Here is a 16572-nt window from a genome sequence, read left to right as displayed (position 1 = left end):
CTGCCTCAGCCCAGCATCCTGAATGCTGGGAGCTCCACACCTGCCTGCCCCAGGGAGTTCCAGCCTGTTGAGTGTCCACCCTGCCATGGTCATTGTGTACATTCCATGAGCCGTGTGAGGGAGCCTCCAGGACCCATGGAGCTGCGTGTCACACAGCCCAGGTCCATCCAGCGCCCGTTGGTCAGGGGCAGGGCGGGGCCCTGCACAGGGCCTGAGATGGCGCCATGGTCTGCACCCAGCTGGGCACCCCAGAGCCTTGGCGGGCGCCAGTGCACGATGGGTTTCAGAGGCGGGTCTCTTCCCTTCCCTGCAGTTTGAGGCCGGGGCCACTCCCACGCTGCAGGCTCCTCTCTGGCAGGCTGGTCACAGCTATGCTCTCTCTTCCCTTCAGGACTGGGTTATGACCCCTACAACCCCGAGCTGCCCAAGCCCCCCTCACAGAGGGAGAATGGCACCCTGGGCCTGGGGGAGGAGCCGCGCCCGGACGTGCTGGAGTTGGAGCTGGTCAACCAGGCCATTGAGGCCGTGCGCAGTGAGGTGGAGCTGGAGCAGCGGCGCTACCGGGAGCTGCTAGAGACGGCCCGTGAGCACCGCGCCGCCGAGGCCCCCGCCCTGGCGCCCCACGGCCCCAACGCCAGCCCCACCGTGGGCCTGGACGAAGATGCCTTCCCACTGGCCTTCGACTACAGCCCCAGCAGCCACGGCCTGTTAAGTCCCGATACCGGCTACCAGCCCACCCCGCTGGCCACCCCTGCCGAGTCGGGCAGCAAGTACCTGCTGGCGTCCCTGGACAGGAGTCAGGGCAGAGGCGGAGGGGGCGGTGGTGCCCTGGAATACGTCCCCAAGGCTGTGAGCCAGCCCCGGCGGCACAGCCGCCCTGTTCCCAGTGGCAAGTATGTGGTGGACAACTCCAGGCCACCCACAGACCTGGAGTATGACCCTCTCTCCAACTACTCGGCCCGGCACCTCAGCAGGGCCAGCTCCCGGGACGAGCGGGCTGCCAAGCGACCCCGGGGCCCCCGCAGCAGCGAGCCCCACACCCCTGCTCCCAAAAAACCCTGTGACCCCTTCAGTAGCTGCGATGCGCGGTTCTCAGACTCGGAAGATGAGGCCACCACGGCCCCAGGTAATGAGCCCACCATCGCCAGCACCCCCAAAGCCAGGGCTGACCCTGAGAGCAAGGCCACTGGGCAGCCACCCTCCAAAGAGGGCCTGGAGGCCGAGGGGGGCGGCCTGCGGGAGACCAAGGAGACGGCCGTGCAGTGCGACGTGGGAGACTTCCAGCCACCCCCAGCCAAGCCCTGCTCCCCAGCCCAGGTCCAGGCCTCACAGGATGGGGGCTGCCCCAAGGAGGGAAAACCCAAGAAGAAAAAAAGCGGGACCCCACCTGCCCCCAGCTGCAAAGATGGGACCCAGAGGAAGGACAAGACCAAGGACAAGGGCCGAGGGCGGCCTGCAGAGAAGCCCCGTGCGGACAAGAAGGGCCCGCAGGCCAGCAGCCCCCGGCGCAAGGCAGAGCGACTGGAAGGGACCAAGAAGAAGCCATCTTCGGCCACTCCCGTGGCCAGCTCAGGGAAAGGACGGCCTGACCGGCCAGCGCGGCGGCCGAGCCCCACAAGCGGGGACTCCCAACAGGCGGCCAGCAGAGGCCCACCCCGCCCCCTCCAGCTCCCCGACAGGAAAAGCACCAAGGTCCCATCAGGGAAGCTGGTGGAGCGGAAAGCCCGCTCGCTAGACGAGGGCGCCTCCCAGGACGCCCCCAAACTGAAGAAGCGGGCCCTGAGCCACGCCGACCTCTTTGGAGACGAGAGTGAGGAAGAGGCCGCAGGGCCGGGGGTGCCGAGTGTGTGGCCCCCTGCCCTCCCCAGCCTCAGCTCAGACTCAGACTCTGACTCGGACTCCAGCCTGGGCTTCCCTGAGGCGCGGGGGCCGCCCAAGCGGCTCAAGGCCTCCCCGCCCCCCTCCCCCGCACCATCCTCCTCTTCGTCCTCCTCCAGCGCGGGGGCGGATGTGGACTACTCAGCCCTGGAGAAGGAGGTGGACTTTGACTCGGACCCCATGGAGGAGTGCCTGCGGATCTTCAACGAGTCCACCAGCGTCAAGGCAGAGGACAGAGGCCGGCTGGCCCGGCAGGTGAGGGCGCGGGTGCCCGGGCTGGGCTTAGACAGAGGACAGAGGCCAGCTGGCCCGGCAGGTGAGGGCGCGGGTGCCCGGGCTGGGCTCAGGCACGGAGGACAGAGGCTGGCTGGACCGGCAGGTGAGGGCACGGGTGCCCGGGCTGGGCTCAGAGGCGGAGGACAGAGGCCGGCTGGACCGGCAGGTGAGGGCGCGGGTGCCCGGGCTGGGCTCAGGCACGGAGGACAGAGGCTGGCTGGACCGGCAGGTGAGGGCACGGGTGCCCGGGCTGGGCTCAGAGGCGGAGGACAGAGGCCGGCTGGACCGGCAGGTGAGGGCGCGGGTGCCCGGGCTGGGCTCAGGCACGGAGGACAGAGGCTGGCTGGACCGGCAGGTGAGGGCACGGGTGCCCGGGCTGGGCTCAGAGGTGGAGGACAGAGGCTGGCTGGCCCGGCAGGTGAGGGCACAGGTGTTCGGGCTGGGCTCAGGCGAGGCAGAGCCCAGGGCCTGGTGAGGGATGTTCTGTCCAGAGTGGTTTCCAGCTGGCTCAGAGGCGTGGGGTGGAGGCAGCTCCTCCGTGCTGGCCCCTGAGCCTTTTGAAATCTCAGGAGCTCAGGAGTTCCTGGGCGGCCCTGTTGCCCCTCACCCACCCAGAGAGGTTGCTGGTCCCTGGCCACCAGCCAGGCTTCTGTGGCCATGTGCACACAATCTGTTCCCACTGACTGGCAGGGGGATATTGGCCCACCCACCCACCTCAGGGGAACCCACCTCCGGCACACCCTTCTAGCCCCTCTCCCTTCCCCTCTTCTCCCCTTTCCTCCCTTCCCCCTCTCTTCTCCCCTCCCTTCCCGTCCCCATCTCTGTCTCTTCTCTTCCAGCTCGTCTGTCTCCTCTCCTTGTCCCCTCCTCATCCCCTCCTGCCCCTCTCTCCTCCCCTCCATCCTCCCTACCCCCAGTGTGCGGAGCTCTTGCGCTCCTGGGCCAGCTCTGGACCCCTGGGTCTCCTGGCCCAGTGTCTCCACATTGGCCACCAGGGGGAGCTCGCTCCACACAGACTGAGCCCAAGTGCTCATCCCGTGCAGCTGGTGCGCCCTGGGGCCTCACTTTCCCAGTGTGCTTTCACTCTGCGGCCTGGGGTCTCCAAGCTGGGGCCCTGGGCGCACAGGAGAGGTAGCCTTGGGCATCTGCAGAACGTGGGACACCTGCCCGCCCCCCCCCCCACCGACTGCACCCACACACAGCCCAGGGACTGGTGGCCCTGATCCCTCAGCTGCTGTGCCTGGGGGCTGGACTATGCCGTTCCCCACTTGCCGGGGGCGGTTTGAGGTTGGGGTGTGTTGGTGTTGGTGGGGAGGGCAGACCCATGCTGACGGACGGACATGTGTCTTAGCCCCCCAAGGAAGAGAAAAGCGAGGAGAAGGGGCTTTCGGGTCTGACCACTCTGTTCCCCGGGCAGAAGAGGAGGATCTCCCACCTTTCCAAGCAAGGCCAGGAGGTGAGGTCCGAAGAGGCCAGGCCAGCAGGGGCCTCTTTATATTTTAATGACCGGGTGGGCCGGGCGCGGTGGCTCATGCCTGTAATCTCAGCACTCTGGGAGGCCGAAGTGGGCGGATCACCTGAGGTTAGGAGTTCAAGACCAGCCTGGCCAACATGGCAAAACCCCGTCTCTACTAAAAATACAAAAATTAGCTGGGCGTGGTGGTGGGTGCCTGTAATCCCAGCTACCAGGGAGGCTGAGGCAGGAGAATCACTTGAACTCAGGAGGCAGAGGTTACAATAGCCAAGATTGCACCACTGCACTCCAGTCTGGGTGACAGAGCAAGACTCTGTCTCCAAAAAAAAAAAAAAAAATTATAAAAAATAAGAGGGTCTTGCTCTATCACCCAGGCTGGTCTTCCAACTCCTGACCTCAAGTGATCCTCCTGCCTCGGCCTCCCAGTGTTGGGATTACAGGTGTGCACCACCACACCCAGCTTCATCCCTCCGTTTTTTTTTTTTTTATTTTCTTTTTTTTGAGATGGAGTCTCGCTCTGTCGCCCAGGCTGGAGTGCACTGGCGCTATCTCCACTCACTGCAACCTCCACCTTCCGGGCTGAAGCGATTTTCCTGCCTCAGCCTCCCAAGTACCTGGAATTACAGGTGCCCACGACCACACCAGGCTAATTTTTGTATCTTTAGTAGAGATGAGGTTTCACCATGTTGGCCAGTCTGGTCTCGAACTCCTGATCTCGTGATCCACCCACTGATCACGAGATTTGCTTTTGTAAAGCATCAGTGATTTCCCCATTCGTTCTTCCACCCAAGTTTCACCATAAATTTGATGCTTAACATTTGCTTTGCTTTTAGCAGAACTCCTGTTGCTCTGATTGGAACTCTGTTCTAACTGATGTCTTACTTTTTTTTAGTGCCTCAAACTCCCTCTGGTTCAGACGTGTTATGTCAAGTTAGTATCAGTTTATTTTGGGGCAAAAAACTTGAAATCCATGCAAGTTTCCTCACAGTGCACTTTTTCCATGAGGTTTTTGAAGACACCTTATCTTTGACACTGCCCGAGTCCCAGAGAGAACTGGCTCCTGCCCCTTCCTGTTAGATCGCCCACAGTGCTGGGGCGGGGGTCAGAGCAGGGACGGCGGCCCCAGGGTGACCTCCCACAGACTGCCTGCTGTGCCATGTGCGGCCTGGGCCTGGGCCAGTTGTCCAGCTCTGAGCCCCAGGGTCCTCTGTAGCCCGGAGACAGTAGCGCTTGTCAGGCCCCTGTGCAAATGCAGCGAGGCAGTGCAGGAAAAGCAGAGAGCCTGGCTCCCAGGCCAGCAGGTAGGAGAGTCCAAGTTGATCCAGTCCCAGAGCCTCCCCAGAGGAGGGGCTTTGAGGAAGATTAGGTGTAGTGGCATTGGATGGAGTGCCAGTCTAATCGGGGTAGTCCCACCTACCCGTGCCTTATCAGGGCTGAGGACACAGCCTGGGCACTGGGAGACACGGAGTGGGGGAGCCTGGAGCCATGTGGCATTGAGGACCACTGCTCCATGCTGCTTCCCCCCAGTGTGCCCAGCAGCTCAGAAGGTAGCCAAGGAGGTGGTGCCTCCGTCCCCCGAGTTCCAGCCACCCTCTCCCAAGCCTGCCTGGGGCCACCTGCTCCAGGTGCCCCCGCTGTGCTGCCAGGCCTTAGCATTTGTGGTGATGCAGGCGGAGCCCCCAAGGAGGAGTCCTGTGGTGCCCCCGGCCCGGCCCCCAACGGCACAGGAGGTGTGCTACCTGCGGGCCCAGCAGGCGCAGAGGGCATCGGCGAGCTTGCTGCAGGCCCCCACCAGGCTGGCGGAGAAGCTGCCCTCCGTCCACATCTCTGCCCCTGGCGAGAAGAGAAGGATCGCCCACATCCCCAACCCCCGCCTGGCTGCAGGTGAGTGCTGACCCAGGAGGCCTGTGCCAGGGGGACGTTGGCATGTGGGCAGGAGAGGGCACCCCGAGGTCTCAGCTCACCTGAACCACGTGGTGTTTGCTCATGTGGCAACTTTGGGCCCTCTCCTTGGGGCCCTCAGCCTGCCTGTCTGTGAAATGGGGACTGTTGAGTGCAAGAGGCCTGGCCCAGCACCTTCCTTCCCTGACCCGGCTCTGGGGTTACTAGGAGTCCAACAGCCCGGTGGGGACTGTGCTGAACCAGGGCTTGAGCCTGTGGTGCCAGGGAATGGGGAACCATGTCGGGGTGCCTGGCACTGGGGGGGGTGCAGGCTCCTGCAGGTGTGGCTTTCTGCCTGGCGTGTGAGTGGGGGGCGTGGCCTCTGATGGAAATGAGCACCATCTTCGCAGGAGCGGGGCTGTGTTTACTTTACTCCGAGAGGCGTGTCCTCCACAGAGTCTTCTGGAAAGTCGGGCCAGGCCTCAGTGGTGGGTGGACAGGACCCTTCATGCGGGGTTGTCCTGTTTCCTGCATCTTCACATCAGTGGTGTCTGTAGAGCAAGGAAGTGTCCCTGGAGGCAGGTCACAGATGAGGGTCCCCCAGAAAGCTCCTAAAAAATGCAGGTTCTGGTGTGGAGGCTGGGAAAGGACCTTTGTGTCTGGCAAGCTCCCTGGGAGGGCATGGCTGCTGTCCAGGGACCACTCTGAGCAGCCTGCTGGGTTGGAGACCCTGCCTCCCTGGCACTGGCCAGAGGGCCTTAGGGCCAGCCCCGGTGATTCCCCTGCAGATCCCATGGATCCCCCGCCCTCCTGTGCTGGACCTGGACTGAGGCCCTCCTTAGGGAGAATTCTCCAGGCCACTCTCACCTCCCCTCCCCAGAGCCCCTCACGTCTGAGACCTTAGCCCCAGAGAAGGGAAGTCACTGAGTTGGGCTGATCCCGGGACCCCACACACTTGCATCGGCGTCTGCGTGCTTGCGGTTGTCCTGTTGTTGGTCTGTGGTGGGTGCTGAGTTGTCACAGTGCCCTCGGGGCCCACCGCCTGAAGCGAGTCTGGCGTCCCAAGTGCTGGCAGTGCCACAGGGCAGGCTCACCGGGCTTGGAGGACTCCTGTGGCTGCCTGTGCTCGCCCCCAGCGTGCAGCCGAGGGAGCCTGGAGGGTCTCCATCCATTCCTGAAGGGCAAACCCTCCACTGCAAGAGGCGCGTGCCAGCCTGGCGGGCAGCCTGCTTCCTTCCTGGGCGGCCCGTGGTAGCATGAGCAGACTCAGCCTGCCTCCCTTGCACCTTCCAGGGCCAGATGGCAGTTCAAGGGATGTCGCTCTGAGACTAGGGCCAGATGTCCCCGCCACAGCTCCCCTTCCTGGGTCGGTGCCGAGCCCCCAGTTCAGAAGCCCCCCACCACACAGACATACATGCCTAGGTTGCAGCTGCCCATGTGGCCAGCCCTCCGAAACAGCCCCTGCAGGCCTGACCTCCTCCCTTTGGTTTGTGACTTCATCAAAGGGCGAGACAGAACACAGAGGCCGCAGGGCAGGGCAGGGCAGGCCGCTGGTCACAATGAGCAGGTGGGGGTGCCCGAGACCCTCTGGTCCTCTGTCCTGGAGCAGGGCCTTTCCCTCAGACATCGATGCCTCGGGCTTGGGGTCGGAACACGTGGCAGAGGCCTGGACCGCCCCACCGCTGACGTGGCCTGAGCGGCCTCCACAGCCTGACCTGTGTCCTCTGCCTCGATGGACTTGCCTGAAGGCAGTTAGAGCCTGATGTCATTGCGCAGTCCCAGCCCCGCGCCCCGGCCTGGCCCCCTGCACGCGGAGATGCACGTGCTGCTGGCGCTGAGTGGCCGAGGCTGCCTGGTGCTCCGTCACGTGGTGATGGGCAGCCACTTGCACTGTGCCCACACCCCCTGTGCCCCGCCAGCCCCCACAGGTGCCAAAAGGACCCTCGCGGCCAGCGGCAGCCAGCCCTCCAACGGCCCCGAACCAGGCGGCCAGCAGCTGAAAACACGCACATTGTCGGGGATGGCGTCCAAGACTACCACCACCATCACCCCTAAGCGAATCGCCCACAGTCCATCCTTACAGGTAGCACCTCCCGTCTTGGCAAGTACCACCACCCCCAGACCAAGCCCCGAGGCCCAGCCTTATGGTGGCCTAGCCCCTCCTGGCCACATGGAGCCTGCAGAGGGCCAGCCTCGCCCCTGCCTTGCGGGCCTTCGTGCTCCACACTGCAGTACAGCCTTCACCTTCCCTCCTGATGCCCTGGTGGTTTTTTAAATTTTTTTTTGAGACGGAGTCTCGCTCTGTTGCCCAGACTGGAGTGCAGTGGTGTGATCTTGGCTCTCTGCAAGCTCCGCCTCCCGGGTTCACACCATTCTGCTTCAGCCTCCCGAGTAGCTGAGACTACAGGCGCCCGCCACCACGCCCACCTAACTTTTTGTATTTTTAGTAGAGATGGGGTTTCACCATGTTCGCCGGGATGGTTTCTATCTCCTGACCTCGTGATCCGCCTGCCTCAGCCTCCCAAAGTGCTGAGATTACAGGCGTGAGCCACCGCGCCTGGCCGCCCTGGTGGTTTTTTTTCTGTTGTGTGTGGTTTTTTTTTTGGTTGGTTGGTTGGTGGTTTTTTTTGTTTGTTTTTTTAAGAGACGGGGTCTCTGTTGCCCAGGCTGGAGTGCAGGGGCACTATCATGGCTCACTGCAGCCTCGACCTCCTGGGCTCAAGTGATCCTTCCACCTCAGCCTCCCGAGTAGCTGGGACCACAAGCCTGTGTCACCAGACCCCAGCTAATAATTTTGTTTTTTCTTTTGTAGAGACAGGGTTTTGCCATGTTGTCCATTGTCCAGGCTGATTGCTGATCTCAACTCTTGGCCTCAAGTGATCCTCCCGCCTCAGCCTCCCAAAGTGCTGGGATTATAGGCATGAGCCACCATGCCTGGCCTTGTTTTGTTTTTAATTAATAGACTACGTTTTTTGAGCAACTTTAGGTTTCTAGGAAAATTGAGCAGAAAGTTTAGCAAGTTCCTGTGTGCCCCCATGGCTCAGTTTCCCATGCCCTTAGTTCCCCCTGCCCTCAGTTTCCCCTGCCGGTCCTGTCTTGCCTTGGCGTGTCTGTCCCTACTGGAGCCAGGCTGATCTGTCACAGTGCATCTCACTGTTGCCTCCAGCCGTGGTCATGGCATCATCGTGTCTGCGTTCCCGACTGGAGGTCCTGCGGAGGCCCTCACCCGTGGCTGCTTTTGCCTTCCCTCTAGAGTTTAAAGAAACCCATTATCCCCAAAGAGTTTGGGGGCAAAGTCCCCACCGTCATCCGCCAGCGCTATCTCAACCTGTTCATCGAGGAGTGTCTCAAGTTCTGTACCTCCAACCAGGAGGCCATAGAGAAGGTGAGGTCCTGGAGTTCCTGTCTGGCCGGCCGGGTGGGGACTAGGGGTCCAGGGTGGTCCCCAGACATCCCCCGGCCTCTCTGCGACCTGGAGCTGCCTGGGAGAGATGCAAGTCCCTGACCCCATGGCGACCCCACCACTGGGGTTCCCCAGCACCAGGCAGGCATGGCCTCAGCTGGGCACCACGTGTCCCCCAGGCACTGAATGAGGAGAAGGTGGCCTATGACCGCAGCCCCAGCAAGAACATCTACCTGAATGTGGCCGTGAACACCCTCAAGAAGCTCAGGGGCCTGGCCCCCAGCGCTGTGCCCAGCCTTAGCAGTGAGTCCTGGCAGGGGGCGCGGGAGGCTCAGGGTTGCTCCCCAGTGAGTCCTGGCGGGTGGGGCGGGAGGCTCAGGGTTGCTTAGCAGTGAGTCCGGGCGGGGGAGGCTCAGTGTTGCCCTTGGGGTGGCAGCTGGGCTGAGCTGGGACCTTCACAGCCCTGAGCTCAGCTACAGTCTCAGACAAAAGGAAAGCGCGGGTGCCACGGGGGGCTGCCTGCTCCCTGGTTCCCAGGCTTCTGTCTGGGACTGGCCTAGCCCTGGCGTCCTCGCTGTCAGCCACCTTCCTCTGCCGAGTCAGGTCTCCGGGCCGAGGGGCCGCCTGCTAATGGAGCCGCGGCAGCCTCTTCAAAGCAGGAGGTCCCAGGCTGGGCCAGCTCCGTGCATTAAGCTCTGGGGGGAAGAAAGCGGAGACCTGGGCGTTTCATTGCAGCCTCTCCAGGCTGCATTAAGCCATCACTGGCCCCCGCCTCCGTCCCCGCCTCCATTAGCACTCGGAGAGGCCCTGGGTTGGCGTCGCAGGCTGGGTGGCCCGAGAAGGCTCAAAGCCCTCAAAAGCCATTAGATCGCCCGTGCTGTTTTCCCGGCCCTTCCCCCTTCGCTTGAGGGGAGAGGGCGAAGGCTTTGGGTGTGGGGTCTCCATGCAGCTCCCGGGCCTGCAGAGCTGGGGGCTACCCTGCATCCCTGGCCCACCACGTGTCTGCCCGGGGTCAGTAGGGCACTATCTCAGAAAGGGGGAGTTGAGGCAGAGGTCTGAGGAGGGCAGGGTGGGTGGGAGAGCAGGTGAGGCGGGGGTCTGAGCCAGCTACTTCACACCCTCCTCCCCTCCCCCTTTCCCCTCCTTCCAGAAACCAGTGGCCGCAGGGTTGTGTCCCACGAGGTGGTGTTGGGGGGCAGGTTGGCCACCAAGACCAGCTTCTCGCTCAGCCGCCCAAGCAGCCCCCGGGTGGAGGACCTGAAAGGTGAGGACTCGCCCCGCCTGTGCTCTGCCACATGGTGCCTCGCGGGCCCCCACCAGCCGCCTTTCCCGGTGGTGTCCACCACCCCGTGGGCCATCCCAGGCAGGGGCTGACCACCGTGCCTGTCCACAGGGGCTGCCCTGTACAGCCGCCTCAAGGAGTACCTGCTCACCCAGGACCAGCTCAAGGAGAACGGCTATCCCTTCCCGCACCCAGAGCGGCCCGGCGGCGCAATCATCTTCACAGCTGAGGAGAAGAGACCCAAGGACTGTGAGTTGCTGGCCTTCAGCGGCCTAGGTGGGCAGGTGCGGGACGTGGGCAAGGCCAGGCATGTGGGCCCCAGCGTGAGCCTCAGCTTCCGCCCGGGTCCCCCTCACAGCTTCCTGCAGGACCTGCTGCCGCTGTGGCACCGAGTACCTTGTGTCCTCCTCGGGCCGCTGCGTCCGGGACGAGGAGTGTTACTACCACTGGGGACGGCTGCGCCGGAACCGGGGTAAGGCCTTACCCAGGCCCTCCCCCGTCCCACCCATGGTCCCTGGAATCTGGGCCCTCCCTTGAGGCCCCCGGAACTGGTGTGAGGCCTTACCCAAGCCCTCCATCCCACCCACGGTCCCTGGACTCCACTGTCCCGGGCAGAGCCAAGGCTAGCCCTTGGCCTCATTTTCTCTCCACCCGTTCTTTATGCAAAAGTAAGACAAGAGCTTTCCCATGACAATGTTCAAATGCCACCAGCTGAAAGGCCCTGTGTCCCTGTCTTCCTGTGCCCGTGGTCCATGGAAATGTGGAGGCTGCTGGCCACACGAGCGGAGGGCTTGTCCCACCCTTGGCCTGCTGGTTCCATTCAGTCCCCCACGCAGCCACACAGCCATGTTCGGGGCACATGGCCAGCCTTGCACAGCCCTGCTGCGGCCCCTAAAGCCATCGCCTCGGGGGTACCTGGAGGGTCCTGCCCAAGGCGGCGCTGCCCGAGAGGCCTCTGTAGAGCGCGCTGGTTTCCCTGGATCCAGGCCTGGGCGTCCTGGCTGCCAGACTATTGCCGGGGCCTGGTCTGCTTCCAGCTCTGCCAAGAGGCTGAGGTCTCCTGTCCTCAGTCTTTACTTTCTAGTAGGTCTCAGCAGATGCGTGTGGTCAGTGCCCCGGGGGCTGTGGAGTGGGCCTGGCCGGGCCCTGACTGTCTGTGTCCCCTGCAGTGGCCGGAGGCTGGGAGACCCAGTACATGTGCTGCTCGGCTGCCGCTGGCTCTGTCGGCTGCCAGGTCGCAAAGGTGAGCCCTGGCATTCCGGTCCCCTCTGCCTGTTCTCAACAGACTTCTGCTTCCCTGTCTCTGGTCTTGGGTCTCAGGACACAGCACAGTCTTGGGCTCAGGGTCTCGGCCCCTGGGCAGCCTTTCCTGTGTTACCCAGAGAGCGTAGTGCCCTGTCCCTGGCCACTTCCCATCCTGGGAAGCCGTCCTCCCTGTGTCTTCTTGGCAAGCCCCCTTCCCCACCTGCTCACCAGGGTCCCAGCCAGTGAACGGGCGTGATGGATGGATAGGACAGTCCCGAAGGGCTCAGAGATGTGCTGCTGCCACCCCCGCCCCCACTGCACCCCGAAGCCGCCCTCACCTGCCTTCTCCACCCCCAGCAACATGTGCAGGATGGCCGGAAGGAGCGCCTTGAGGGCTTCGTGAAGACCTTTGAGAAAGAGCTCCCAGGAGACACCCACCCAGGGATCTACGCCCTGGACTGCGAGATGGTGAGGCCGTTCTCTGCCCAGCCTCAGGTTTAGGATTGGGGAGGACCTGTCCTGGCGCGGCTGCCCCGTCTGGGCCCCATCTGGGCCCGACTCACCAGCCAGTGCTCAGAGGGCTTCTCTCGCAGCACCGGTGCCTGCAGCTCCTGCCCTGGACCAACACCCCATACTTCCCAACACAGCCAAGCCCTCCGGGCACTGGGCCCCGGCTCTGCCTGTGAATGGGAGGCAGGAGGGCTTTGGGAAAGGGGGTTGCTGAGGTCATACCCTACTCCGCTTCTCCTAGAAGCCCCACAGAGTCTCTGGCTGCTGCCTCTGCCTCACAGGGCTCTGGAGACCTGAAGGTGGGCAGGGGGCGGGAGGGAGGGAGGCTAGTCCCCGGGGCGCGTCTGAGGCGCGTCCCTCACCCGCAGTCCTACACCACGTATGGCCTGGAGCTGACGCGCGTCACAGTGGTCGACACGGATGTGCACGTGGTTTATGACACCTTCGTGAAGCCTGACAACGAGATTGTGGACTACAACACCAGGTGTGGCCAGTGCCCTCTGGGAGCCGGGACCCCTCCCCGCCTTTCCTCCCCAGGGACCCACCCTCCGCGCCCTGCCCGCCAGTGCTTCCAGGCTGAGCCCTGGCGCCCCTCCTGCCTGCCCCCAGGTTTTCGGGGGTGACGGAGGCTGACCTTGCTGACACAAGCGTCACACTGCGTGACGTCCAGGCCGTTCTGCTGAGCATGTTCAGCGCTGACACCATCCTCATCGGACACAGCCTGGAGAGTGACCTCCTGGCCCTGAAGGTGCCCTGCCAGCCCGGGTCCCTCGCGGTTCTCCAGCAGAACCTGCGCAGGCCCCACGTGCACTAACCTCTGCCGCTGCCCGCAGGTCATCCACAGCACCGTGGTGGACACGTCTGTGCTCTTCCCCCACCGCCTGGGCCTCCCCTACAAGCGGTCCCTGCGGAACCTCATGGCCGACTACCTCAGACAGATCATCCAGGACAATGGTGAGTGCCAGCGCCTGCCCTGGGGCCATCCCTATGCAGGAGCCGGGTGCTCACCGCATCTGCCCCGCAGTGGACGGGCACAGCTCCAGCGAGGACGCCGGCGCCTGCATGCACCTGGTGATCTGGAAGGTTCGAGAAGACGCCAAGACCAAGCGATGACGCCTGCCCGCCTCCCGCCCACCTCTCCTGCCGCCCCGCTGGTCCTTAGCCCCAGGCCTCTTCCAAAACAGTGCAATAAATCTCCGGTAACCCGTCCACCTGGCCGAGGCAGCCCAGAGCAGCGGGACAAGCTGGCGGCCGGAGAATGCCCAGCCCAGCCCACCCCCGCTCACGTCCTGCGCACCCCTCCGCCCGTCCCCACCCTCTGCCCCCAGCCTTCTGGCGTCTCTAGAATTGCTGCTGACAGCGACCAGGACAGAGCCCGCCCCCCATCAGCCCACAGCCCCTCCTGCCCCTCCGGCCAGGCCCTCACTCCCTCCCAGGTGGTGGCTGGCACCTCTGCTCCTCACATGGGTCGCGGGGCGGGCTTGTCCCGGGTTTGTTTGAGACAGTCTTTTTTTTATTTTGTATTGTTATTTTTATTATTTTTAATTTAAACCTGATGACTTGCACAGCACCTTTCCCACCGGGAAGAGCGGGCCTGCTGCCTTCCCTCCTGGGGGCTGGGGGTGGGACAGACCCCAGTGGGGGCCAGCCAGGGCCACACTCAGCCCAGCGTGGGCTGGACCCGCCTCCGTGCTCCAGGGGCTGGCCTGTCTTTGGGGCGCCGGCTTCCACCACTCGCCGCCCCACCCCTGCACTCCGTGACCTCTGAGAACCCAGCCGGCCTCTCATTAGCCCCAGGGCCTGCGGTCCGGATGGAGCCCACAGGCGTCTGGACACTGTCTTCCCGCCAGAGCCCCGTCTTCCTCTGCGGGGCTCTCCGGACCCCCACTCCCGTCACCTCCAGGCAGGGACAGAATAAATGTTTGTATGGATTTTAGATTTGCTGGTCCTGGTCTTGGTGCCTGGTGAGGCCTCTGCATGTGGCCCGGGAAGGTCACTGTCCCTACAGCTGGGACTGATTCTCTTCCCACCAATGCAGAGAAAACCGCGAAACTTTCCCTCACAAAAGCTGGCCCAGTGCTGGCTCCCCCAGGGCTGGGCCACACCTGCTGTGGGGTCCCAGTTCCAGCCCCAGATTGTGGGGCCACCATTCTGCAGGTTTTAGTGCCACTTGGACAGTGGGCAGTGTCCCCAGCCCTACGTGGAGCTGGGCCCTGTGCACGGAGCTGGCCTCCCTCTCCACCTCGCCCAGGGATAGGGGCCGCATGCTGACGGTCAGAGGGGGTTAAAGAGACTGGGAGCTGCTGCGTGTTGCCCGTCGAGGGGATGGAGCGCAGACACGGAAAGCTGCTCCGCCCTTGCCAGGAAATGCTACATGTCATGCGGTGCACGCACGGCTCCAGGCAACCTTGGTTGCATCGGGACCCCATTTGGGAATGGGAGGCCCAGGGGTGTTTAGGCCCTACTTTTTATTCACTTCAAGTAGAAGAAGTGAGCCTCACAGCACAGGACCCAGCCGTTGAGGGCAGGTTGCCTAGAGGGGGTTTCCTGCCACCCTGGCCTTGGCCTTCTGCTGAAGGGCAAGGCCAAGGGCATGGGGCCCCAGATGAGGACGTGGGGGCCCTCCCCAGAGGACTCCATCCCAAGGCTGCAGAGGCAGAAGGGTTACCTTCTTGGTTCTGGGCTCTGCATCCCTCCTGGGGGACCGTGGTTAGGCCAGGCCCTTCCACCCTCGAGGGCTGTTCTTGTGACGAGGTGACGCTTCCCACCCCTTCTATAAAGGAGTTTTCTTTTTCTTATTTTTGAGACAGCCTTGCTTTGTCACCCAATCTCAGCTTGCTGCAGCCTCTACCATGTTGCTGGGATTATGGCCTTGCCATCACACCTGGCTAATTTTGTATTTTTAGTAGAGATGGGGTTTCACCACGTTGGCCAAGCTGGTCTTGAACTCCTGACCTCAAGTGATCCACCTGCCTCGACCTCCCAAAGTGTTGGGATTACAGGTGTAAGCCACTGTGCCTGGCCCTGTTTTCTAAATAAATGGCGCAGGCGTGTATTCACTCTGTTTCTGTCCGTTCCCGTGTGATGTCTGCCTCCCTCTTCCCAGAATGCACCTGGTGCCTCAGGACATAGCCCACGGGGGTCCCAAGGCTGGCCAGCGCTGGCTTAAGCCCCCAGGGACCTTCTTCAGCTTGCGAAGCCACCTGTTGCCACTGGAGGCTTCAGGGCCTTTGCACAAGTGCCCTGGGCAAGCTCCTGCCCCCAGATAGTGCCCCCTGTGAAGGCTGGGGAGGGGGAATCTGGTCCTCACAGCTGCACCCAACCAGGTCTCTTCTAAAGTTTATGGGAACAGTGTGTTCAAACCCCCACCCCCGGCTCTTTTTCATAACCACTGGGCAAGCAAGCGCAGGGGAAGTGTTGAAAGAATGAAAGGAGAGAAGTCAGACACAGTGGCCTGCCTGCCTGCCTGTGGTCCCAGCTACTCTGGAGGCTGAGGCAGGAGGATCGCTTGAGCCTAGGAGGTGGAGGCTGCAGTGAGCTCTGATCGCACCACTGCACTCCAGCCCGGGTGACACACCGAGACTGTCTCTAAAAAAGGTTCCCTGGCAACCTCCAGGGCCAAGCAGACTTCCAGTTTGGGCTTCCAAAGAAAAGAGGGTTTGTGATCACCCAGAGCCCTCAGGTGTTTGCCACTTTGATGGGGGAGGTGGCCTCCCTATTCCCCTCCACCCATGTTTGCCTCTCCCTTTGGGTCCTCACCCCAGGTAGCCTCACTCTTGGGGGCATTTCATCTTCAGCAGCCCCTCCACACACACCTTCTGTCCCTGGCTCCGGGCCCTATCTCTGGCCTGGACACGCCCTTGCCTCGTCGCTGAACTCACCCCTGCCACTTCTTCAGTAAGGATCCCTGAGCCCCTGCCACCCGCAGGACAGAACCCTGCGGGCTTCCTCCTGGCCTTAGGGTGGTCTCAATGGCTATAACCGCCTCTCCCCAGCCTGGTGCTCAGCCCTGCATCTGTGCCTAGGAGGCGCTCGTTGAACGTGTATGGGATGAACGAACGAACCCAGGACACGAATCAGACACGACTTACATACCTGCCTTTACCTGTGGTCCTTCCTCCTGCACTCTGCCACGCTGTTCCCACCAGTCTCAGCCAGGTCAGGTCTGCAAGGCCCATTACGGCCTGACCCTAGCCCACCTTTACAAGAACCCCTCCAACCCCTCCCTGCGGTGCAGGTCCTTTCTGCTCCCCGGCCAAGCCCGGCCCGGCCCTTCCCTGACTCCCTCTTCCCTTTCAGGCCCCGCCCCTGCACTGGCACTGCTCCCTAAGGCCCTCCCAAGGCCCTGCCGTCTGTCCTGGACCACCCTGAGCTCCCTCCTACCCTGACCCTGCTGTGCGCGGCCCCGCCTTCCTCCTTGGTCACGCCCCCGGTCCTAGCCCCGCCCCTACCTTGACCCAGCTTTTTAAGGCCATGCTCAACCACGCCTCCCTCTTTGGCCACGCCCCTGGATCCTGGTCCCGCCCCTACCTGAACCTTGTTTGCGCGTCCCCGCCTCCCTCTTTGGACACGCCCCGGGTTCTGGTCCCGCCCCTACACTGACTCTGCTCAGCGCACCCCCAT

At 62.9% G+C, this 16572-nt stretch overlaps 1 protein-coding gene across 1 annotated transcript in view; it reads left to right on the top strand.

Moving 5' to 3' along the window:
- The window catches only part of REXO1 (RNA exonuclease 1 homolog), a 32758-nt gene extending 18873 nt beyond the window's left edge, over positions 1 to 13885 (top strand). The window contains exons 3-17 of the mRNA XM_025368900.1: positions 392 to 2133; positions 3506 to 3610; positions 5299 to 5512; positions 7429 to 7592; positions 8763 to 8894; positions 9092 to 9215; positions 10063 to 10176; positions 10306 to 10443; positions 10553 to 10666; positions 11364 to 11437; positions 11797 to 11907; positions 12318 to 12433; positions 12559 to 12697; positions 12783 to 12903; positions 12974 to 13885. Coding sequence (XP_025224685.1) covers positions 392 to 2133; positions 3506 to 3610; positions 5299 to 5512; positions 7429 to 7592; positions 8763 to 8894; positions 9092 to 9215; positions 10063 to 10176; positions 10306 to 10443; positions 10553 to 10666; positions 11364 to 11437; positions 11797 to 11907; positions 12318 to 12433; positions 12559 to 12697; positions 12783 to 12903; positions 12974 to 13062 — 3497 coding nt within the window. The 3' untranslated portion in view covers positions 13063 to 13885. The remainder of the gene's footprint in view (positions 1 to 391; positions 2134 to 3505; positions 3611 to 5298; positions 5513 to 7428; positions 7593 to 8762; positions 8895 to 9091; positions 9216 to 10062; positions 10177 to 10305; positions 10444 to 10552; positions 10667 to 11363; positions 11438 to 11796; positions 11908 to 12317; positions 12434 to 12558; positions 12698 to 12782; positions 12904 to 12973) is intronic.
- Positions 13886 to 16572: the final 2687 nt, after the last annotated feature.

This window comes from Theropithecus gelada, chromosome 19 (assembly GCF_003255815.1).
Source record: "Theropithecus gelada isolate Dixy chromosome 19, Tgel_1.0, whole genome shotgun sequence".
Lineage (NCBI taxonomy): Eukaryota > Metazoa > Chordata > Mammalia > Primates > Cercopithecidae > Theropithecus > Theropithecus gelada.
This window is presented reverse-complemented; position numbering and strand designations above follow the sequence as displayed.